This window comes from Thalassophryne amazonica, chromosome 4 (assembly GCF_902500255.1).
Source record: "Thalassophryne amazonica chromosome 4, fThaAma1.1, whole genome shotgun sequence".
Taxonomy (NCBI): Eukaryota; Metazoa; Chordata; class Actinopteri; order Batrachoidiformes; family Batrachoididae; genus Thalassophryne; species Thalassophryne amazonica.
The window spans coordinates 32,317,182-32,341,506 of NC_047106.1; the positions used below are offsets into that span (position 1 = coordinate 32,317,182).

A 24,325-nucleotide genomic window follows, 5' to 3' on the forward strand; every position below is an offset into this window, starting at 1 on the left:
GTTTGTCTGTCTTCTCCCTACTCCTCCCATGTGCTTTGCCCGATTTCCAACAAACATGGTATGTACATGAAGCGCAACACCAAAATTGCCCCTTAAGGGTTCATTCCAGCAAAGTCACTGGGGTCAAACTTTATTTTCAGTCCAGTGTGCACCAACCATGGCACACATTGTGATGAGTCCCACAGCTGCACAGGTGAGGTCAATTTTGACAAAGAACAGTCGTTGGGTCAAAGTTTGTCAGCCTACTCCTCCCAGATTCTTTGTTCAACTTCTACCAAACTTGGTATGTGAATTAAGGTACACCCCTGAATTGCACTGAAATGGTTCATTTTATTAAAGGTCATGGTCACTGAGGTCAAGCAATTTCATTTTAAACTAGATTCAGATCAAACTTCACATACATACATACATACGAGGGTAGGCTGAAAAGTTCTAAGGCTCCCCATGAAGGAGTAATGCATTAACTGCATTATAGTGAGCCTTAGAACATTTCAGCCTACCCTCGTAGGTTAGTTCTGGAACTGCTTTGACAAGCTTAGCCAAAGGTCAGTGATTTGGGTGAAGGTCAATGTCATTCTGGTCAAAGGTCAGATACAAAAGCTAATACTGTAATCTCTCAGGGATGGCTGACTCTTGGTAGATGTACCTGAGGTAAACATGCAGTCTGCATTTACACACACTGTTCCAGCTGGACTTTAACAAGTCACTAAATGTAATTGCTCAGTCGTTCCAAACGTCAGCAACATTTTACTTTCTACGTTACATCACTACAGTAAGAAATATTCAGATATGCACACAAGCGTCTGCTTCTGACCTTCTACCACTTTGAGCAGTGAGCCCTCCTGCAGGCCTTCAATAGATTTCAGCTCAGCAAAGTTGTCCAGTACATTTCCATCAAGCTGAAGGGAGAAGCAGGTGCGATGGCAGGTATCTTCACGGTCCATCAACACCTGGTGGATCTCCTGTACCATCTCCTGGGGTGAAACCTGGAGTGGAGACACAGTGAGGTAGGCAAGAACAGCATTAGATATAACTGCAAAAATTCAACAAGTGCCTACTTTCGCGAGGAAGAGATGTCTTTTACAATCTTACCTGGAGGTCAAATGGCTCTGTCCCAGGTGATTGTATTTTAACGGCGAAGCCTGTGTCCTGAATCACTATCAATTCCTGTTCATTTGAATCCTCTCCTCCATCAGCCTCCCCATTCCTATCTTGCTTTGCTTCCACCTCCTCCATGTGCTCATACACTCCATCACCATTCACCATTGCTGTATTTGCACTGTGCCCTGCAAATCGAGAAACACAAGCGAATACTGCAAGTAGAACCTTGACTTTGAAACTATTCTGGCAAATTAAAAAAAAGAAAAATTTACATGTAAAATCTATTCAAAATCTTTGCTTTAAAAAAAAAAAAAAAATCAAACCTGACTGCAAGAATATCAAATAAATAAATAAATAAAAGAAAGAAAACAAACAAACATCCTCCACAGCCTTTACCCACATGCAAGCAGCAACATTTGAAGGTGCTGTCCTGTCACAATTGCCAACTGCTAAGGGTGTGCATCTCTCCCTGTAAAAACAATGTGTATCTAGATACTTGGACTACAATATGATTCAGGGATGATTCTTTTCACTATGAAATGATTTGTTGCAGTTTGATGCAATACAATGGGGGAGGTGATGGTCTAGTGGTTAAGGCGTTGGGCTTGAGACCAGAAGATCCTCAGTTCAAATCCCAGCCTGACTGGAAAATCGCAGGTCTTTAATCTTCTATTGCTCCCGGTGTGTAGTGAGCGCCTTGTCTGGCAGCATCCTGACATTGGGGTGAATGTAAGGCATTGTTGTAAAGCGCTTTGAGCTTCTGATGCAGATGGAAGAGCGCTATATAAATGCAGTAAATTTACAATGCAGTCTGATAAAATTCTTTTATTGTGGACATTCATTTTCCAGGATGAATTAGAATAAGCCAAAAGTGGCATTGCTTACCTTCAAATACATATTGCTTAAAAGTCTTTTAGTCTTTCAAACCCACACAAGAAACTTGCAACTCTGTTCAAATAATACAGGACATTTACAAAAAGAGAAATGCCAATATTTACCATGTAGTACACAATACAGGGTGTCCCAAAATCATTTGACTAATTCTGTAATGGCTAATCTGAATTTTTGTTTTGTTTTTTTCCCCCAGACAAAAACATATAGCTGAGGAATCTCTTCTGATGTAGTTTGAGACTGATCCATTAAGGATGCCACTTAAAAGGCCCCCTGACATGAGCATGCCTTTGACTCATGCACTAGCACGACCTGTGTCGTGCTGTAGAGTAAACTCGTCTTTAACAGATGCAGCCAGGGCGCGAGAGGAATGCCGGTGCGTGCTATTGCACACAGAGAATTTTGAAATGTTCAAAAAAAATCTTTCACGCATAAATGTCGTGCTATGTGGCGCAAGCTAATCGCCAACACGATGTGCAGCTCATCAAGTGGAGTAAAGAAGAAGTGAACAGAACGAGTGGTGACATCAGCAGATCGCATCAGAGCGCAGCTCATCTGAACGATTATAACAAGAAGCTAAATCTCTTATAAACATACTTCAACAGCTGCACACAAGAAGGAAAGAACACGCAACTGTTTTACCAAGCCATGACAATGTAAATATGACAAATAATTGCCTTTTTAGAGGTCTCCAAATGCTTTCTGCAGCTTGTTAGGTGAACGGCTGAAGCTGGAGCGGTCCTGAACGGCCAATTTGAAGAAAAAAAAAAAAAAAAGATTAATCTGACAAAATAATTATTTTGTATACACAGCATCTAGCGCAGAGCGCGTGTCAGCTGCACTGGGAACACAAAACAACAGCATTCAGCTGGGAACACAGCGGGTGAGATCGTCACGACGACATGCGTGCTACTGTGTGAATCAAAGACATGCTTGTATCAGGGGGCCCTACAAATGAGCAAGAAGGGAAACTGATGGAATTCCTCTTTAAGACCAAGTCCATCGTGCAAACCCAGCGACAATATCAATGTCATTTTGCAGTTAGAAAAGCTCCAGACAGAAAGACAATATGGAGGATTGTAAAAAGTTTCAAACTGACAGAACTGCTCACAATGTTAAAGGGAAATCTGGCCGAAGCAGAGGAGCGGTGCACATATTGAGCACATCTTGTGAACGCCAAAACTCTTACAAACTGAGGTGAAATTAGAAATGAACACCAGAGATATAATTCCCCGAGATATGCTTCAAGATGACATATGACAGATATCAGTATCCAAAAGTGTAAAGGTTTTCTATGGCTTTGCTTTTGTGGCACTTTTTTGTAACATCCTGTACTTGTCAACTCAGCAAGTTTCATGCACCATGTAGCTGCCACTTTCAAACCCATATCGATGAACAAAGCAAACACCTGAAAGAACACTAATGTTGTCAGGCAAAGATCAACTATCAGACAAGTTTGACAGGCTGCTTAGTAAATATGATGTTGCAAACTTGACAGATATAGATAGAGAGATGCAGATTCTTTATAATCATTGTAACAAGTACAACAAAAAGTAAGGTGCAAGCCGCCTTTTCAGTGCAGACAGAGATGTTACTTGCAGACTTTTCAAACACGTGATCATGGAGTTATGTGCAGTACCATAAAGTGGATTTCCTAGTAGGTCATGTATTGCTGTCAGATGTACAACAGTGTGTTGAAATAGTTCTATACACAGCTGTACATCTCTTTAAAATAACAACCACCACCACCAGACAGAAGGCCAAGCACAACATGTCAGCCTCAAATCCATTCACTCTATTTGGGCCACGTGAAAATACTGAGATGCTGCCAGGGAGCCAAACAAACAAAGCACACAGAGCCAGAGGCTGGATGACCCTACCAGTAACCTTATGAAACATGTATGAAAGGGTGAACAGAGCCTCCCAAGGAGAGCTGCACTGTGATGTGTCATTGTTTTGCTCTTGAATTCAAACACAATTTAACTTGGTGCAAACTACAGCATGAATAAAGTTTAGTAGCGCAACTGGTTAGGACTGCCACTTCATGGCAGAAGAATTTTGGGTTCAAACCCATCATGGGATCTTATCTATAGTTTGTTAAAGACTCCTCTTCCTCCCGTAATCAAAAGACACACAGCTTAGGCTAAGTGGTGAATGGACAGGGGGTTGTTGACACCATTTTCAAAGACATTTCCCCAGTAGCACTTCATGCAAGAACATAATTGTCAGGATCGGTTGTACAGGACATTAAGCATCCATGTTATGTCTGATTCAGCCCACGTGTGAATACGCATGTCAATGTACAGAGGATTTACAGCTAGTGAGCGGTCACGTTGATAACGTTTCAAATGTATTTACAGTGGATTACCCTGCATCTGACATGGACATTATCCAATTATGCACTACATGTTTCATGGTAAAGCTGAAGATTGTCTAGACATGATTCTCCAGATACTGTCCAGAGTTTACATGAGACGAAAGCACAAGAGATACTTGCTATGAACCAGGAGCACCACTGGAACCAATGAAAATATTTAGTTGCAAGTTGAAACACTGTACAGCACACAGATAATCAATAATTGCATGAAAAAAAAAATTACAAAATGTGCAAACAGGAATTCAAATAGATCTAACAAAGTACCCAATGTTCAGCAATCATGTTGCACATGCAACACTTAAGGCCATTTGGCCATAAAATCTTGAAATCTAGAAATAAAATTACAACTACAGTGTCTTTCATCTCGCATTGTGACAACTATAACAATAGCACGTCACCTAATAACTGTGTGGTAGGTAGCTGTCCCAAAGAGATGACCAAGCCACAATGTGGTCCATAACATTCCACCTAGAATGAAGTGTATTAACTTTACAAAACCAGCAAAATGGATCAGGTACACTTGAAAAGAGGTCAAGAGGAACTGGCATGAATACAAATTAAGTTAATTGCTGAACAAATTAAAATGAGCAAGTATGAGTCAGAAAATAAGAGTTCCCTTTCACTGCTGCCGAACAGTGTGTCCTTGTTGACACTCAAGGATAACACCGCGTCAGGGATACTGAAGGAAAGGCAAAAGGGGACAGGCCATCATAACTGAACCATGACCTGGATGGGACCGAATGCACTGAAATTGTGTAACATGCAAAGAAAGAACAAGGGAACAAGACTAAGCAGCTATGCTCTGAATGGAAATACTCGTTTTTGAGCCAATAGCATTACAGAATGAATGAGGATTTAGTGTCAAGTGGTTCCCTTTAGACACAGATTTAGTGTTGCACTAGAGAAATACGATATTACCCACCAGATTAGCGTTGTTCCTCAGAGGCTGAAACTGGGTTTAAGGTGTTGAGCTGGTCATGAAGGTGGTCACAGGTATGTACTGAATAAGGGTGTAAATAACAAATAGAGAGGGTACAAGAAACAGTCACTTTGTTAGTATTTAATTTAACCTTTATTTAAACAGGGTAGCCCCATTGAGATCGAGATCTCTTTTGCAAGGGAGACCTGGACAATTAGAAAAGTTTCCAATTCACCTAACCTGCATGTCTTTAAATGTGGGAGGAAACCCACACAAACATGGGGAGAACATGGAAACTCCACACAGAAAGGCCACAGGTAGAAATCAAACCCATGACCCTCTTGCTGTGAGGCAACAGTACTAACCACTAAGCCACCGTGCTGTTAAAGTAGAATATCTACAGATGTTTCATCACAAGGCAGGTTCTTGGGAAAAAACAATCAACCCATCTCATACTGTAACAATAACCAAGGCAACTCAACAGCAAACAACCCACACAGGAAGCAGGACCCCTTGAAAGTTACATGACAAAATATTTGTTCTTCTTCACAATGAGGTCACAATGTCACATACAAAGTTTGATTCTGATACCTCAAATCTCCACGGAGAAATGACAACAGATCCTGGTTGGCGGGTTAACCACCAATTTCAACTGGCTATGATTGCTGAAAACTTTGAAAAATAGCCAAACAGATACAACTCTGAGGCTTGGTCTGAAGATAAACGGTGCCAATTTTTGTGAAGATTGGATAAATTTTGCAGCCTGTGAAAAATGTTTAGACTTTAATAATAACAAGAGCAAACTAGGATTTCTGGTGTCCTCTAATCTGGATCGCCTCCAAAATTCAGTGGAGTCTTCCATGCTCTATTATCTATCTGTGGTGCAAATTTGGTGAGAATCCGTGAAGTAGTTTTGAAGTAATCTTTCAAAGCCTATATAAAGTGAAACTTGATCCAGAAACCGGATCCAGATCTGGATCACCGCCAAAATTTTATTGAGTCTTCCACTGCCTAATATGTATTGGTGCCGAAAATTTCATCAAAATCGCTGCAGTAGTTTAGACATAATCCTGATAAAGTAATCCTTTAAAGTGAAATCTTGATCGAGGATCCGGATCCAGATCACCTCCAAAAAGTAATGGAATCTTCCATGGCCGAATGTTTCTGTGGTGAAAATTTCATCAAAATCCGTGCAGTAGATTTGACATAAACCTGCTAACAGACAAACAGACAGACAAATAAATGGCAATGATTTCATTACATCCTTGATGGACGTAATAATAATAATAATAATAATTAGGTACACTACGGTAGAAATTTTTTGGGGAAGGCAGAAATTGATATCACATGATGCAATAAACTGGGCTTGAGCTAAGGAATCCAATGTGCATTATTTAAAAATTGGGCATATGGTCCAAAGTTTGCATGTGCAATCACACCTCCAAAACTGACCCACTGGTGCACTACAGTGAAAGAGAGGGGGGAGGAGAAAAAAAAAAAACACCCACACCTTCCGCTTTATCATTGGTGGAACCCCACCACATGAGCCAATCACTATCATCAACCCACGTGGCAGTATCTCTGAGGTCTTTCTAGAAAAAAACACCACCAAAAGCAGACAAACTAACATTGCTTCCTGCTGGACAGAAGCAGGAATACCGAAATTAGATTATTCCAATGCACAAAAATACATGTCAAACAAGTCAGAGAATCAGGTGCTCAAAATTAATTATCTGTATGGTTTTTTTTTTTTGTTTGTTTTTTTTTGTTTTTTTTAATCAATCTAGCTTTGAAAAGGGACTAAATGACCCATTCAGAAACACTTCCATTCTAACCTTTACACTTACGTTTATATTGTGATATATACCATTACCATGAAGGGATTCAATTGATATCGTGATATGAATTTTAAGTCATATCGCCCAGCCCTAATGGAAACCATAGCTGCCATTTTTCAATTTGGTAAAATGTTTCATATTGCTACCCTAACCAATCAACCACACACACAAATAAATAATCAATGTTTGGTGTATATAAATTATAAAACCTTCCATCTTTACATTTTAAAAGTAGACTACCATTTAATTTAACCTAATCCCAATGTAGTACCACTGTTAGATCAATTCAGACAAAGTAAAAAGAGAAAGAAATCTTAAAAGAAAATAAGAGAGACTTACAATAATCACAAAATAATCAAAAATTAAAACTTAATGAAAAAGGGGATCACACACACACACACACACACACACACACACACACACACACACCTTCAACCGCTTATCCAAGATCGGGGGGGTCACGGGGGGCAGGGGAGCTGGAATCTATCCCAGCAGTCATAGAACGTGAGGCACGGTACACCCTGGACAAGACATCAGTCTGTTGCAGGGCCACATACAGACAAACATTCACGTTCACATGCACACTTATGGACAATTTAAAGTTTCCGAATCCACCTAACCTGCATGTCTTTGAATGTAAGAAGAAGCCAGAGCACCTGGACAGAACCCACACAAACACGGGGAGAACATGCAAACTCCACACAGACACAGGCGGGACTTGATCCCATAACCTTCTCACTGTGAGGCAACAGTGCTAACCACTAAGCCACCGTGCTGCCCAAGGGGATTACATAAAAGGCAAAATACTGAGAAAATGAATAGAAAATGACCTTCCCACACCACCAAAAATACAACATTAAGATAAAAATGACCATCACTGATTGCAAGCAGCCAAATATATATATATATATATATATATATATATATATATATATATATATATATATATATATATATATATATTTACATACATACATACACACACACACATAATGAATGTTTGAGTTCAATGGTACAAATATTTTATGAGGTGAAAGCTGCTGAATGGTTTGTTCCAGCTTTCACTGAATTAAATATTCGTTCCATTGAAAGAATGTGAAAACATTCATTATTTGTTTTATATAACGGCTAAAATAGATCCTTGTCATTTTATATTATATTAGTTTACAAACAACAGAAAAGGGACTTACATTTTGGTACCTCCTCAGTGCAGCGAAAAAAAATAATAATAATAATGTCTGAAATTAATCCAGCTTTGGTGCCTCACTGCTGCTTTGACATCAACAATCCAACACAAACTTTAAATACTTTAAAGTCCACCATGTTTGTTTTAAAGCTAAGTGCTGCCTGGCTTGTGTGAGGGTGCACGGTGCGTGCTCACACAAGCGGGAAGGCGCTTGTGTGCTACCAAAATAAATAAACTATTTCATCAGTGCAGCGAAAAAAGTCACATCAGACGGCTTACAGTGCAGTCGATTTGTTTTTGTGTGTGTGCACGCGCACTGTGTGCATGTAGGTGTGTGTGTGCAGAGTGCAATGGTACCAAACGTATGGAACACTAAATGGAACCAAATTGCAATGCAACACAATAATGGAATAATCCATGTCACATGACATAAAGCATCAATCAAATGACAAGGATCCACTCAGCTGTTATATAAAACATTTGTCACAAGCACATATTTTACACTTTCTGCGCTGCACCAATATGTAGCACCTCTTCTTGCTTCCTCAGCTTCAAACCTTGATCAACAAGTTGCATAATGAGTGAGAAAGAGTAATTTTGTTAAATAAATAACTTAGAGTTACAAGCATTCAGCAGCCCAAAAAGGCAAAGGTACAAAGTGCCTGGAGCTGATGACGCAATTAGGCAGCCTAGACATTGCAAAGCCAATCTGTTTGGTCCCACAATAAAGAATCCCAGCAGAAATCAATGAAGGTGATTCTGCAGATACAGTCTAACAATATAGAGCCCAAACTCAATCTCTGCAAACATTTTAAAAAGGAACATTAAAAACTGCACCAATACTACACCTGTAAATGTCAGCAGAGATTTAAAAGTTATCACAGTAAGCATATAAAATCATTACATCCTGCTTCCTTGAGACAAACGTACCGAACCTTCCCATTTTGGAATCTGGAACCACTACACAAGTACACAAAACACAAATTTTTCTTTCCATTCGTAACCGTTGATTGATAGACAAGTCAACTGACTTGTTATCAAATTGCTCCAGCATTATCACATTCAATCAGACTGACAGATTTAATAAGATTTGAACACAAATGTGGCTCATCTGCTCATCAAATTAACAGCAATAGGCAGCATGCTGTGTATATTTGGCGACACTTTATATTAGTATCACACATACCAAATGATTATAAATGATTTACTGTTTGAAATAAGCTTTACATAGTCTATCTCACCCTATCTTGGAAAATGTGTTTTCAACCTTTTTTGGGGACAATTCTGACCTTTAACCAATCCTCAAAGCACATTTCCACCAAGTGTGATGACAATTTGCTCGTGATTCACAATTATTTTATACACACATAAGCAATTAAAACATCCTGTGCAACTTTGCCATGCACAATAAGAAACTAACACAAGCAGTACTAAGCAACTTAGTACAAGTGAGCCATTATTTTTTGATTAATCTTCACATCACTAACTGATGCCAATGTGTATTAATGGTCTGTTACCCACTCAAAAAAAAAAAAAAAAAAACTCTTGTACTGAAAACAAGAAATTCTGCAGTTGTCCATCAACTCTCTGGCCCTTGACACAGGGCCCATGAGTAATGTTATGGTAACATTATTCAGCCACACAGCCCTGAAAACAACAAGATACAAGGTCTTCCTCTAAACATGTCTCGTGCAACACAAGGTGACATTTGAGTGCTGTACAAAACCTAATAATATAACTGACAGCCCCCACACCTACATTTCATAGGACTTGATATCCCAAAAAAGGCAATTGTCTAGAGTTAAAGCGGTAGACTTGAGACCAGAGAGTCCTCAGTTCAAATCCCCCTCAGACCAGAAAAACCACTAAGGGTACTTGGGCAAGTTCCTTAATCCCCAAGTTGCTCCTGGTGTGCAGCTGAGCGCCTTACATGACAGCAGATGTTCAGATGTTGGGCTTTTGGTCTTTGGATCTCAACGAATCAAATTCATTTTCTAACAGTGCATGTTTTTCTGAACATGTAGCACACCATTTGATCTACTGTGATGCAGATATACAAAAAACTGCTAATAGAGTCGATTACACATCCAACAATATCTCAATATCAATTTCATACTTGCATACAATGGCATGTTCCATACTTTGATGACAGAATACCTAAGACAGCCAGTGATCACCTGAGGTCACTTGTTAGCATCAAAGTCTCACAACTACACCACAGGGCTGTGCGATATGGCAAAAAAACATATTCATGATTTTTTCCCCATATTGATAGATAGTTATAATATGTAATTTGTTAATGCTGCCAGTTTGAAAAATATAGTGAATGAAGCATGTAAAAACCAAGGGTTTAATATTTTAATGTTAAAATATTTTATAAAAAACAACAATGTAAACATTTAACTGTGTAAAATTATGTACGAGGTCTGTCCATAAAGTATCGTACCTTTTTATTTTTTCAAAAACTATATGGATTTCATTCATATGTTTTTACGTCAGACATGCTTGCACCCTCGTGCGCATGCGTGAGTTTTTCCACGCCTGTCGGTGACGTCATTCGCCTGTGAGCACTCCTTGTGGGAGGAGTCGTCCAGCCCCTCGTCGGAATTCCTTTGAGAAGTTGCTGAGAGACTGGCGCTTTGTTTGATCAAAATTTTTTCTAAACCTGTGAGACACATCGAAGTGGACATGGTTTGAAAAATTAAGCTGGTTTTCAGTGAAAATTTTAACAGCTGATGAGAGATTTTGAGGTGATTCTGTCGCTTTAAGGACTTTTCACGGTGCGAGACGTCGCTCAGCGCTCTCAGGCGGCGTCATCAGCCTTTTTCAAGCTTAAAACCTCCACATTTCAGGCGCTATTGATCCAGGACGTCGTGAGAGAACAGAGAAGTTTCAGAAGAAGTCGGTTTCAGCATTTTATCCGGATATTCCACTGTTAAAGGAGATTTTTTTAATGAAAGCCGTGTGGACAGGTCCGCGCGTCGGGACGCAGCCGACGCGGCGCGGCGGCACAGGAAAAACACCTCCGTGTTGATAACCATTTGTAAAATCCAGGCGGTTTTTGATGGCTTTCAGTGGAGTGAGTATATGAGAAATTGTTTATCAGCTGGAGATGTTCCAGCTTGTCCTCAAGGTTTCCAACAGAGGTGTTTTTCCTGTGGCGGAGCGTCGCGGCGGCTGCGAGCCGACGCTGCAATCCGCCCGCACGTCTTTCATTAAAAAAATCTCCTTTAACAGTGGAATATCCGGATAAAATGCTGAAACCGACTTCTTCTGAAACTTCTCTGTTCTCTTACGACGTCCTGGATCAACAGAGCCTGAAATGTGGAGGTTTTAAGCTTGAAACAGGCTGATGACGCCGCCTGAGAGCGCTGCGCAATGTCTCGCACCGTGAAAAGTCCTTAAAGCGACAGTATCACCTCAAAATCTCATCAGCTGTTAAAATTTTCACTGAAGACCAGCTTAATTTTTCAAACCATGTCCACTTCGATGTGTCTCACAGGTTTAGAAAAAATTTTGATCAAACAAAGCGCCAGTCTCTCAGCAACTTCTCAGACAAAGGAATTCCGACGAGGGGCTGGACGACTCCTCCCACAAGGAGTGCTCACAGGCGAATGACGTCACCGACAGGCGTGGAAAAACTCACGCATGCGCACGAGGGTTCAAGCATGTCTGACGTAAAAACATATGAATGAAATCCATATAGTTTTTGAAAAAAATAAAAAGGACCTATACTTTACGGACAGCCCTCATATGTTTTTACATCAGACATGCATGAACCCTCGTGCGCATGCGTGAGTTTTTCCACGCCTGTCGGTGACGTCATTCGCCTGTGAGCACGCCTTGGGAAGGAGTGGTCCCGCCCCCTCGTCGGATTTTCATTGTCTGGAAATGGCGGAATGAAAAAGACTTTTTTCCATCAGAATTTTTTCAGAAGCTGTTAGAGACTGGCACCTGGAAACCATTCGAAAAATTTATCTGGCTTTCAGTGAAAATTTTACGGGCTTCACAGAGAATAAGAACTTTAACTACAGGTTTAAGGACCCCTTTAAAGGACGGTCGGTGCGCCGCGCTGCGAGCTGCGACGATGCGGCACAAACCACTGGATCATTTCTAAGCTGATGGCTCTGTGGATATGAGACCGTCGTGTGCTCTTTCTCTGGTTATCACAAGACCTGGACATCAGCCATTTTCCGGCAGATTTCACTTTTAACAAGAGATTTTGTCATGGAAAGCCACGCGGAGGCTTCGCGCGTCACGACCGATTCGCTGATGAAGCGAGACAAAGGAACACCTCCGTTTCGGAGTGTTAGAGGACAAGTTGGGACATGTCCAGCTCTCCACAAGTTCTTTTATACTCACTCGACTGGTAAGCACTGAAAGCCGAGATAAACATGTCCCAACTTGTCCTCTAACACTCCGAAACGGAGGTGTACCTTTGTCTCGCTTCATCAGCGAATCGGTCGTGACGCGCGAAGCCTCCGCGTGGCTTTCCATGACAAAATCTCTTGTTAAAAGTGAAATCTGCCGGAAAATGGCTGATGTCCAGGTCTTGTGATAACCAGAGAAAGAGCACACGACGGTCTCATATCCACAGAGCCATCAGCTTAGAAATGATCCAGTGGTTTGTGCCGCATCGTCGCAGCGCACCGACCGTCCTTTAAAGGGGTCCTTAAACCTGTAGTTAAAGTCCTTATTCTCTGTGAAGCCCGTAAAATTTTCACTGAAAGCCAGATAAATTTTTCGAATGGTTTCCAGGTGCCAGTCTCTAACAGCTTCTGAAAAAATTCTGATGGAAAAAAAGTCCTTTTCATTCCGCCATTTCCAGACAATGAAAATCCGACGACGGGGCGGGACCACTCCTTCCACAAGGTGTGTTCACAGGCGAATGACGTCACTGACAGGCGTGGAAAAACTCACGCATGCGCACGAGGGTTCAAGCATGTCTGACGTAAAAACATATGAATGAAATCCATATAGTTTTTGAAAAAAATAAAAAGGTACAATACTTTACGGACAGACCTCGTATATGCCTCAAAATATTCTAGTATTCTAGTAGGGGTGCCGGGGGGGTCAATTCACATCCGAATCGCGATTCTTATTTATTAAGATTCTGAATCAATCTAAAATGTCCAAGAATCGATTTCTAAAAAACATTTTTTTAAACATTTTCTTGCTTACTCGCTGTGTGTACTGTTTGTCAGGCAACGGCCTCCGTACTACAGCGTCCCTGCTAGGGGAGGGTCCAGCGTAGTTCAAACATTCATGAGCTGCAGCTTATCATGGCGGATGAAGAGCTAATTCAGCCAGCACCGTCTTTGCTGAAGGCAAATATTTGGGTGCATTTTGGATTTTATTATTTGCTGCGTAAGAAGGAGCTCGACATGACAACTTGGAATAATAACTAATACTCATAATTTAAAGGGAAAAAAAGAGGTCAGCTTAGCTTTCTACAAACAGAGATGGTAAAAACAAGTTTCTTCTTCCATGAGTAAGACCAGTTTTGCCCCAACATACAAGCCAATCAGACTTGTATGTTTGACTTCATCTTGTACATTTCAATATTCACAAATAGTGCCATCTTGTCTGCCCTCTGAACTCCACTGTCTCATTTCAAAAAGTCAGTGGCTTCCAACTCCTCATACAATGCGTCATTTTACAGACCTCGAGGAGAGAGGTCCCCCAACCCCCAAGCTATAGGCCAGTACCAGGCCGTGGGCTGGTCCTGGATGAACCACAATATGAAAACCTGATGGAGAGATAATTGCTTTTTGTTTTATTATTGTCCTGGAAATATTAAACTGCATTACATACATATCGCAAAGGAAATTTATATTCAGATGTAATATATATCCTCCATTTAATCAGATAAACTCTCATTAAGATTAAAATCTCTTTTACAAGAATGTTAAATAAACCAGTTTCATTTTAGCAATAATTTAAATAAATGAAAGCATTTTACAGGTGCCATCAGGTCTGACTCAAAACACTACATCAGACATCGAAAGTTAATTAACCAACTAGTAAGAGTAGCATGAGTCACCATCTTCGGCCAAGGATTGAATGAAATTCCACAATTGCACAACCAGCGGATGGCAGGTTTTATGCAATAAATTTATCTGGTGGCCACTGACTTGAATTGAGGATCCTGATGCTGCTGTAAGTAAAGCAGTGTGTAACAAATTTGTGATAATCCCTCTCCCATGATGCTTGATGAACCCTATAGTATTTTGTTTTTGTCATATCTATGGTCAAAGGTGTGCATGCAAAATCAGTGGTCACTTGTAGTGGAGAGGAAGTTAGCTACTAGCTAGTGAGAGTAAAAAAAAATGAGAAAATGAAGAAACAAACAACCTTGGCTTTTTTCTTTTTTTACTGGGGTTGCAGAAGAAACACCTATGGGCAATGAAGGTTCATTCAGATCAGTGGTAAGGAATGAAACACAATCATTATATTTCCAAAGAATCACCCAAATCATCTCTCAAATCAGTACAAGAGGAACAAACTCCTGGCAGGTGAAGGATACAAGACTTTCACATCCCAATCCATCTAGAACTTCTGGATTAAAGTTAAAGGAGAACACCCAGAATTAAATAGTACTGAAGACACCGTTTCCATTCCCATTTTCCGCTTTGACCAACGACAAAACAAGGCTCACCAGCAGATTGAACTTTAAAAACATGCTGCACCTGTCACTTACATAGTACCATGCTATGAACACCTTGTCTTCAGAAAACAGACTCAAGTCTCAATGATGTGCGTTAAGCACAGATTTTCGTGTGCCCTGTACAGTGGTTCAAATTGAACTGTGGTTTTGCTTTATAAACCAGGGTTTGATTAAATGTCATCCCTCTATACAAAAAAAATACAACAAACATAAAATGTACATAATTTTACATACACATCATGTCCTGAAGACATGGAATGGGCGGCATGTAAAGTCCGCCAATATGGCTTCTGTTTCCACCGGGCTTATGACTCCAAGAGCACTGTGTGGAGCTTAGCTTAGCTTAGCTGCATTTTTTTTCTGGCTGCATGAAGAACATTTCAGTCAGAGTGAATGAAAAAGTGACAAGACAGGGAGCGCATCTGTCAGAGAATGTGACTGTCTTCAAGTCAAAACTGTCAATCAGAAACAAAATGCTATTTTGTGACAATTTCACAGCTGTTAAACTGTGAAACAAATAAACACAGAACACACACACGGCAGCAACAGATTCTTTCTTCTGTCTTTCTGTTCTGTTGTTCTTTCTGTTACTGCATGAGTCACGTGCATATGCAGTAGAGCCTAACCAATATGGATTTTTGGGGGGTACTGATACCTATATTAAGGAGTAAAAATTGATGATACTGATAGAGATAAAGAAAATAGTTTAACAGTGTCTTACTAGAACAACTTCCATTTAATTTTTTTATGTTATATATATATATATATATAAATAAAACAGTAATGATTGCAACTATTCTTGCAATTTACATTGTTCCTGCAATTTCACTGCAAAAACAAACAAAGTGGCTACGGGTACGTACATCCGTATCTTCTGCGGGACTGCTAAAGGTACGGAGCCGCGCTGTGTTGAATACAGCAGCAGCTGCAGCAGAAGGCCTCAGCTCAGCAGCTTGAACAGTGCAGATCTGTGTAACTTTCAACACTAATATTTGGGAATGTGAATGCGAATCACCATTGAAAATGCATTAACATCTGGGAACTGGGAACATCAATATTTTGCCCGGTTAGGAGACGTCATGTCGCCGTCCATGAAGGGACGTTTTCGTTTAGTGCGCAGCATTGGGACTGCGCTCTCTAGTTCTCATATAAAGCTCCATGGGTTCACTGAAGATACGGACAATGTACGGGTACGGACATATTTGCGCATTCTGATTGGTCAGTAAGACACCCTCCGTATCTTTAGAACGGCCTCTGTAGATACGGGTCTGTACATGTAGCCAGTGCCTTGCAAAAAAAAAAAAAAAAACCCCAAACAAACCCTATCACAACTTGCATTGCAACGTTTTAGAAAAGCTGCCACAGCTTAACATACCAAGACACTGCAGCAGCTTATAAAAATTAGAACTAAATAAATAAATAATAACATTAATAAGTGCATACCATTCAGGAAAGGTAAAGGTGTTGCATTAAACTTCACAATGCATTTGAGCATCAAAATGAACTGATTAAATGAGACTTCATCAAATGACAAAGGGACAGCTAATTTTTTTTTTTTTTTTACCCTATTTAGTCCAAAGACTCCAAATTTCCAAACACCAACTCAAACCCTGGTTTGTGACAAATAAAACTTTGGCTTTTATTCTCTATAATATGATGCAGAACGTGTGACAGAGTCCTGAAGGTCCACGTGAGAGACTCACTGTAGTGACTTCTCAGGATCAGCAAGAACAAGTCCAACACTGACAGTTTAATCTGACTGCTGCTTACTTCACTGGGCGTATCTAGCAAGTTTTCTGCCTTACTTACCAGTTTACGTGGCTGTTAATGGTTTATAAGCGTAACCTTCACTGTGAAAGCGCCATCGTGACTTTTTCCTACTACAACAAGCCGCTTCCGGTTCCCGGTCGAAGAGGGACGTTCAATCAAACCTCTAAACTGAGGGAGGAGTGCAGGGTCGCCAAGAGTATTTTTTTTTTTTTACAACCCGCTGAGCATTCCATCAGTCTGACAACAGCCTCTTCTTTTAATTTACCTTTGATAAAAACACACTTACCATGCAGCATATCAGAATTACATATAGAACAAGTCAAAGTAAATCAAGAGTGTTTCCACCTCCCCCGTGTTGGGACAAATAATGCGCTGCTCCGCTGAAGGTGACCTTCCTCCTACATGTTCTTACTGAACATGTGCGTCAAGTTCACACAGCACGTTACTATCACATGTTTAGCACAGATGCTAAAAGTTCATACGTGAGCCTTTCTTCGTCTTTTGGCCGTGAAATGACACGTTGACAGCGCCTGCTTGCTAGCTTACAAAGGCTAACCTGTTAGCAAACCTGACTAAGCGGTTAACCTACCGGCTATCCTAATGATGCTAAAAGTTTTGCTAACAGCTAATAATTACCCCCAACTGTAAACCCGGACTAACTTTAATATACCAAGTTTGTGTAGCATTAAGAGACAGACGCATGACTTTTTTAGATTACTAGCTCCAGATGCTAAAATAGGTGGATTTAAAGTGAATCTTGTTTGTAATCGCTGCAAACTAGATAAGTTAATGCTTTAGGACGCTGATGAGGTCAGTTTCGATTGTGGGACAATTAGAAAAGCTATTTTTCATGATTAAGAAGCTTTTTCCCGACAGGGGAGAAAGTGTCAAGCCACCGGTTTAACGTGGACACTAACTAGATGTTGGTTAGTGTGTGTGTCAGTGCACAGCTTTACCACAGGAGCCCTTCACAGGTGTCCTGTTGCCGTCCAGAGCTCCATCATCAGCTTCATTTGCAAGATCAACCGGATTACAATTAGGCACTGACGCCGGGATGTCATCTGTCTTGCTAACCATTATCGGCAGTCAGTGTGGCTGCGCAAATCCGAAACCGAATCGAGATGGCCAACTGTGCAAAAGAACAAAAGCGGAAAAAATGGTCTCCTTTTTTTTTTTTTTTAAGCTGTCGTGCGCAGGGTGACTACATGCGAAGGGTACAGGCTTATAAAAACATGCCTCCGGCGGAAGCACAGCGATGTAAACGGTGGCGAGCACACGTGGTTTTCTCCGCCCTCCTCTTGACCTCTTTGCCTTTGCGTTCTCCTGCTGAGCGCTGGCTACGGAAAGCGAGACGTGTCAAAAATGTGTAATATATTTTACCTTGCTCATTTTAGTAAAGAATAATCAAACCATGAACTGGAAAGAGGTAAAGTAACAGGGAACGAATGAAGGCAAACTAAAAATGAATTCGTTTGTGCAGTTCCAATTTATGCAATAAACAAATCCTTAGAAACTAACAAAAATGAGAAGGGTTGTTGATGTGAAAAATAATAATTTTAAGACAATACTGTCTTTGAAGCTTAACAGGGCCTGTCCTGAAAGTGTAAATGTTAGTGTATTTATTTATGTTTGCACTTTAATTGTATTTATTGCATTTTGCTTTTCTAGCAATTCCAGTAGTGTTTTTTTTAAAACCATTACTTAAGAAACCTAATCTTGACCCTAGTGTATTGAAAAAGTATCAGCCGATATAAAATGTATCATTTTGCTCTAAAATTCTGGAAAAAGTGGTGTCACAGCAGCTCGTGGACCACCTCACTGGGAATGATCTCTTTGAGCCACTGCAGTCAAGTCTGCGTTTAGAAAATATCATTCCACAGAGACGGCTCTCACTAAAGTGGTGAATGATCTTCTGCTTGCAGTGGATTCAGACACCACTACGGTTCTGTTGCTGTTAGATCTCGGTGCTGCATTTGATACAGTGGATCCTCATATTCTACTTGATAGGCTGGAAAATCATTTTGGGATTACTGGGAGTGCCCTTGCATGGCTGACGTCATACTTGACCAGTCGTTCTCACTGTGTTTTGTACAGTAACACTACCTCTAACCTTAGTGACATGAAATTTGGGTTCTACAGGGGTCTGTCTTAGGCCCCCCGCAGTTCTCCCTTTATATAGCACCCCTTGGGCACATATTGCGGCGTTTTGGGATTACCTTTCACTGCTATGCAGATGATACTTAGTTATACATGCCAATAACTGCTGGTAATCTCATTCACATAAAATCCTTAGAAAATTGCCTTGCATCAGTGAGAAGTTGGATGTCTAGAAACTTCTTACTTTTAAACTCTGATAAGACTGAAATGATGGTTCTTGGTCCAGTGAGACATTGGCATCAATTTGACCAGTTAACGCTTAGCCTAGGCTCGTGTGTCATACATCACACTGACAAAGTGAGGAACCTTGGGGTAATTTTTGATCTACATTGTCCTTTGACCTCCACATTAGAAATATTACTAGGACTGCTTTCTTCCAGCTGTGAAATATAGTGAACATTCGTCCCATCCTGTCTATGGCTGATGCTGAGACCCTGATCCATGCATTTATCTCTTCTAGATTGGACTACTGCAATGTTCTATTTTCTGGTTTACCGCAGTCTAGCATTAGGGCTCTCCAAATGATTCAAAATACTGCAGCCAGACATTTGACACAAAGCAGAAAGTTTGACCACATTACACCCATTTTGTTGTCTCTTCACTGGCTTCCTGTTCCAGTGAGATCAGATTTTAAGGTTCTGCTACTAACCTATAAAATTGTTCATGGACTGGCACCTCCCTACTTAGCTGACCTAATTAAACCTTACGTACCGGCCCGGGCTTTGCGTTCTCAGGGTGCAGGACTACTTTGTGTCCCTAGGGTGAATAAGAAGTCTGCAGGTCACAGAGCTTTCCCTACGCCTTCGGGTCGGGGACAGGTCTCTCACCATTGTCTCGGCCTATGGGCCGAGCAGCAGTGCAGAGTACCCGACCTTCCTGGAGTCCCTGGGAGGGGTACTAGATAGCACTCTGACTGGGGACTCCATTGTTCTCCTGGGGGATTTCAACGCCCACGTGGGCGGCGACAGTGAGACCTGGAGGGTGGTGATCAGGAAGCACGGCCTCCCTGATCTGAACCCGAGTGGTGTTCAGTTGTTGGACTTCTGTGCTAGTCACAGTTTGTCCATCACGAACACCATGTTCAAGCACAAGGGTGTCCATAAGTGCACGTGGCACCAGGACACCCTGAGCTGGAGGTTGATGATCGACTTTGTAGTCGTATCATCTGACCTTCGGCCAAAAACTCGGGTCTGGGAGGAGTTCGGGGAGGCTATGGAGGAGGACTATCGGTCGGCCTCGAAGAGATTCTGGCAAACCGTCCGACGCCTCAGGAGGCAGAAGCAGCTCTCCACCAGCACTGTTTACGGTGCGGGTGGGGAGCTGTTGTCCCTGACTGGGGATGTTGTCGGGCGGTGGAAGGAGTACTTCGAGGATCTCCTCAATCCCATCGTCACGTCTTCCGAAGAGGAAGCAGAGACTGGGAACTCGGAGACGGACTCATCCATTACCCAGGCCGAAGTCACCGAGGTGGTTAGAAAGCTCCTCGGTGGCAAGGCTCCTGGGGTGGATGAAATCCGTCCTGAGTACCTTAAGTCTCTGGATGTTGTGGGGCTGTCTTGGCTGACACGCCTCTGCAACATCGCGTGGCGATCGGGGACAGTGCCACTGGATTGGCAGACCGGGGTGGTGGTCCCTCTGTTTAAGAAGGGGGACCGGAGGGTGTGTTCCAACTATAGGGGGATCACACTCCTCAGCCTCCCCGGTAAGGTCTATTCTAGAGTACTGGAGAGGAGAATTCGACCGATGGTTGAACCTCGGATTCAGGAGGAGCAGTGTGGTTTTCGTCCTGGTCGCGGCACACTGGACCAGCTCTACACGCTCCATCGGGTGCTCGAGGGTTCATGGGAGTTTGCCCAACCAGTCCACATGTGTTTTGTGGATCTGGAGAAGGCATTCGACCGTGTCCCTCAGCGCACCCTGTGGGGAGTGCTCTGGGAGTACGGGGTCCGGGGTCCTTTGCTAAGGGCTATCCGGTCCCTGTATGACCGCAGCAGGAGCTTGGTTCGCATTGCCGGTAGTAAGTCAAACCTGTTTCCAGTGCACGTTGGCCTCCCCCAGGGCTGCCCTTTGTCACCGGTTCTGTTCATTATTTTTATGGACAGAATTTCTAGGCGCAGCCAAGGTGTAGAGGGGGTCTGGTTTGGGAACCACAGAATCTTGTCTCTGCTGTTTGCGGACGATGTGGTTCTGTTGGCTTCGTCAAATCAGGACCTTCAGCGTGCACTGGGGCACCTCCAAATCCGAGGCCATGGTTCTCAACCAGAAAAAGGTGCTTCACCCTCTTCAGGTCAGTGGAGTGTCCTTGCCTCAAGTGGAGGAGTTTAAGTATCTCGGGGTCTTATTCACGAGTGAGGGATGGATGGAGCGTGAGATTGATAGACGGATCTGTGCAGCATCTGCAGTGATGCGGTCGCTGTATCGGACCGTCGTGGTGAAGAGAGAGCTGAGTAGGGGGGTAAAGCTCTCGATTTACAGATTGATCTACATTCCGATCCTCACCTATGGTCATGAGATTTGGCTCATGACCGAAAGAACGAGATCGCGAGTACAAGCGGCCGAGATGAGTTTCCTCCGCAGGGTGGCTGGGCGCTCCCTTAGAGATAGGGTGAGGAGCTCGGTCACTCGGGAGGAGCTCGGAGTCGAGCCGCTGCTCCTCCACGTCGAAAGGAGTCAGTTGAGGTGCCCCCTGGACGCCTCGCTGGAGAGGTGTTCCGAGCACGTCCCACTGGGAGGAGGCCCCGGGGAAGACCCAGGACACGCTGGAGGGACTACATCTCTCGGCTGGCTTGGGAACGCCTTGGGGTTCCCCCGGAGGAGCTGGAGGAGGTGTGTGTGGATCGGGAGGTCTGGGCGGCTTTGCTTGAGCTGCTGCCCCTGCGACCCGACTCCGGATAAAGCGGAAGAAAATGTATGGATGGATGGAATTCATTTTATTAGGAAATGGAGCATGCCGCGGCCTCAACTTTACCTACATTCTGGGTCTTTCAGTGAAACTTAGGGCTAGTGGCCGGCGATCACTTTAGTATTCCCTCTTTTTCTTGTTGTTTAATTCTGACAAATTATATTGTATTTGTTGTCTTTCTGATGCCTGATTCTGTTTTTTTCTCTCTGTTTAAGGTGCAGCTCCATCCAGAGATGGGTGTGGTATTTGTGCTGGAGACCCTCCTATCCTGTGCATCAACAGCATCCCCTGTATATTCGTTTGTGAATTGTTTTGTAATTTGTGTCTATAGCATGGCCCAAGCAGAGGGTCACCCCTTTGAGTCTGGGCTGCTTGAGGTTTCTTCCTCAGAGGGAGTTTTTCATTACCACTGTTGCTCTGGGGGTTAGTAAGGTTAGACCTTACTTGTGTGAAGCGCCTTGAGGCAACTCTGTTGTGATTTGGCGCTATAGAAATGAAAATAAATTGAAATTGAAATTTAAAATTATTTATTAGTTACTTATTTTCCAACCTTTAATGGTGGCTTTGTTTTGTGTTTATATGAAAAAAAAATACTAATGTTTTAAAAGACAGTGGATCAAATCTGGACTTGGATTTGCCTTCTGGTAAACTATCTGAAATTTCACATCTTTTCAAGATTTTTAAAATGTATTTATTTATTTTTGTGACTATATACGAGTATATATATATATATATATATATATATATATATATATATATATACACACACACACACACACACACATCTATAGATATATAGATGTGTGTGATATATATATATATATATATATCAGTTTAAACCTTAATATAGTCCACTAGGAAATTCAGAAAAACCTCTAAAATAGTGACATTAAAACCCTGTGTGCTAAATAAGAGGGAGATCCTATCAAAGATTAATCTTATTCCTTATTGACTAGTGTGATTTTATTTGGAAGACACAAATGGTTTCTTGTTTATTTTCTTGTTTATGGCATTGTGAGCATGTGAGATATAGGACACAGACCCCCAATTCCAACATCAGACAGACACCCGGGACTGCCCACTGGAGCCAGCAGCACACACAGGGTCAAGGTCCCTGCACCAGAGCCGAGGGGAGGGCTGACCCCACAGTCTCCAGCCACCCAGCAGGTGACGCATACCGACCACAGGGCAAGTCCTCACGTCAGAACTTAACCGTCTACCAGCATCTGAAGGAAAAAGGACACAACTTTGAAGAGCACAATGTTTATATGTTAGACAGGAAAGATGGTTAATTTGACAGAGGTGTCAAGGAAGCCAACTTTGTTAACGTCATAAACCTTCCTCTAAACACAGGTGGGGGCTGAGATACCCCCTTTCTATAACTATACATGGGTCATTCTGTGTCAAATCAAAGAATAATCTGACAACAACTATCAGAATTTTGTAAATCTTTGTAGGATGGTTAGGATTAACACACAGAATTCTCATATTTTTGCTCATGTCCTCAATTAATGAGATACATGCTAATGAAGTTTCAGCTCATTAGTGCACCCTCGTGATTTAAAATACCCATATCTCACAAGATATTGCAGTTGGAGAGCTGATTTTGGTGTCATTTTAAAGCATCGTTCATGCTGTGCAAAGCTTTCATCAGAATCTTTTCACAGCATCAACTAGAAAAAAGTTATCATAAACTGAATTGTTCACATGTAACTCCAACAGCAAAAGAAAATATACAACGCATTGCTAAAGTATCCTTGGCCTTATGAGCATGTAATCAATTAAAGAGTGTGTACAAAGAATGTGACCTTTTGACGAGGGTGACCAAAGGCCTTATTTTCCCAAGACATGTCCTGGTTTCTCTGAGAAGCCCATCTGAATTTGCATCTTTGGTTATACATAATATTTTGTAATATTACCGTTTTCTATCAATACAGAGGAAGCATACTTTAAATGTATTGAAATTATAAGGCATCTTTGAGTAAACTTCAAGTATCTCATTGCCAGGCTGAGTGTCCTGGTTTTTGGTCGTCAAAATACGGTCACGCTACTTTTGACCACTTAAAATAGGTCAAGGTTAGCCATCTTTGAACTTGTCCAAGGTCTGTGTACCAAGAATGCTCCCTGTGAATTTGAAGACCCTGTCAGTAATAAGACTGGAGTTATGCTGAGCACAGACAGATGGACAGACATACAGATGAAGGGACGGATGCAAAGTCTTCACACTGCACTGGTAAAAATTTTAAATTTTGTGATGGGTACTCAGCCTCTGGAACTATGGGCAAATATATCTACATGCACCCTTGAAAATTGCCATTAGTGACATTTCTTTCATTAGTTTTGCTAAACTTGCTCATTGGCCACTTCCATTTTCAACTTGGTGTCAAAAGAAAAAGATCTGTAGAGGTTAAGATGCTTTGAACTTTCACTTTTACTGAGAAAAGGCCATGAGAGGGATTTCAAATGGAAAGTGGAAGTGCAAAGCACCTGATCTGACTCAGCCAACTTGGATACAAT

General features: G+C 41.8%; 1 protein-coding gene across 3 annotated transcripts in view; it reads right to left on the reverse strand.

The window, feature by feature from the left end:
* cluha (clustered mitochondria (cluA/CLU1) homolog a) overlaps window positions 1–18,064 on the reverse strand; it is a 49,260-nt gene extending 31,196 nt beyond the window's left edge. For 2 of the 3 annotated variants that reach the window (XM_034169350.1, XM_034169349.1), the window contains exons 1-3: window positions 17,706–18,064; window positions 1,093–1,286; window positions 815–986 (exon numbers count right to left, since the gene is read on the reverse strand). In XM_034169350.1, the coding sequence (XP_034025241.1) occupies window positions 815–986; window positions 1,093–1,286; window positions 17,706–17,826 (487 nt within the window). In that variant the 5' untranslated portion in view covers window positions 17,827–18,064. Of the gene's footprint in view, window positions 1–814; window positions 987–1,092; window positions 1,287–16,788; window positions 16,895–17,705 lie in introns of those variants that run through there. The other variant, XM_034169351.1, reaches the window with a different exon arrangement.
* Window positions 18,065–24,325: the final 6,261 nt, after the last annotated feature.